General features: G+C 53.5%; 1 protein-coding gene across 1 annotated transcript; it reads right to left on the bottom strand.

The window, feature by feature from the left end:
- Positions 1-51: 51 nt before the first annotated feature.
- On the bottom strand, positions 52-298 carry PPTG_24593 (hypothetical protein; the record flags this gene model as incomplete). Its single annotated transcript, XM_008917901.1, has 2 exons — positions 52-212; positions 289-298. 2 exons carry the CDS (start codon positions 296-298, stop codon positions 52-54), a joined length of 171 nt encoding a protein of 56 aa, XP_008916149.1.
- Between the last annotated feature and the right edge of the window lie 507 nt (positions 299-805).

An 805-nucleotide genomic window follows, 5' to 3' on the forward strand; every position in this document is an offset into this window, starting at 1 on the left:
GCCTACTCTCCTGACGGCAATCGCCCGACGCCGCGTCGCAGCGGCGTGTTGTTAGGGCAAATCGCGAGTTCCCAGTCTCTGCAAGCCTTTTTGGCGGTCTCTCGTCACATCTGAGGCATAGAGCGGCACGACGCCGAGGAAAATCCACCGCGAAATGATCGCCACCGCCGCTGGTGTCATTGCTGCTGGCACCTTCGGCGACAATGCTGAAGCTGTCACCAGCCAGCATAGTAATGCTGCGACCGTTAGTGGCAGACCATCCTGTCACTACTCAGCGAATCGACTTACTTCCCTCCATATCGGACTCACTGGTAGCTCTGGTGTTTGAAGTAAGGCGAGTTCGCTAAGCAACATAAATCAACCTTGGCAATAGCCCCCTTTTGCGAACTTACGTCTCTACGCCTATGATTGGTCTCGCCTGAACGTCCGCATTGTGGTTGTGCCATGCTTTCCCTACAGACACTCCGACGCAGTCCTAGCACGTTCCTCGCGGCATTGACGTCTCGGACGACTGTTGGTACAGACAGCACAAGACGTTACGGGTGAAATCAGTATACACCTCGCTTACCTTGCATGTGCTGATTGTCATATTGCACGTGCTCTTCCTTGAACCCATTGCAATCAATCCACTCCTCCGAACTTCGCACCGACGCCCACGTAGCTCCCGTTTTTGGTCCGAATTTGTATGCTGACATCCCGTCTGAAACTTGATCTACTGAGGCTGTTGCGAGTCTCCTACAGTGCTCTGGCGAGTGGCGATGGTCACTATAACTCTACATCCACAGTGGAGTGTCTTAACAGTTGA

Source organism: Phytophthora parasitica (genome assembly GCF_000247585.1).
Source record: "Phytophthora parasitica INRA-310 unplaced genomic scaffold supercont2.122, whole genome shotgun sequence".
Lineage (NCBI taxonomy): Eukaryota > Oomycota > Peronosporomycetes > Peronosporales > Peronosporaceae > Phytophthora > Phytophthora nicotianae.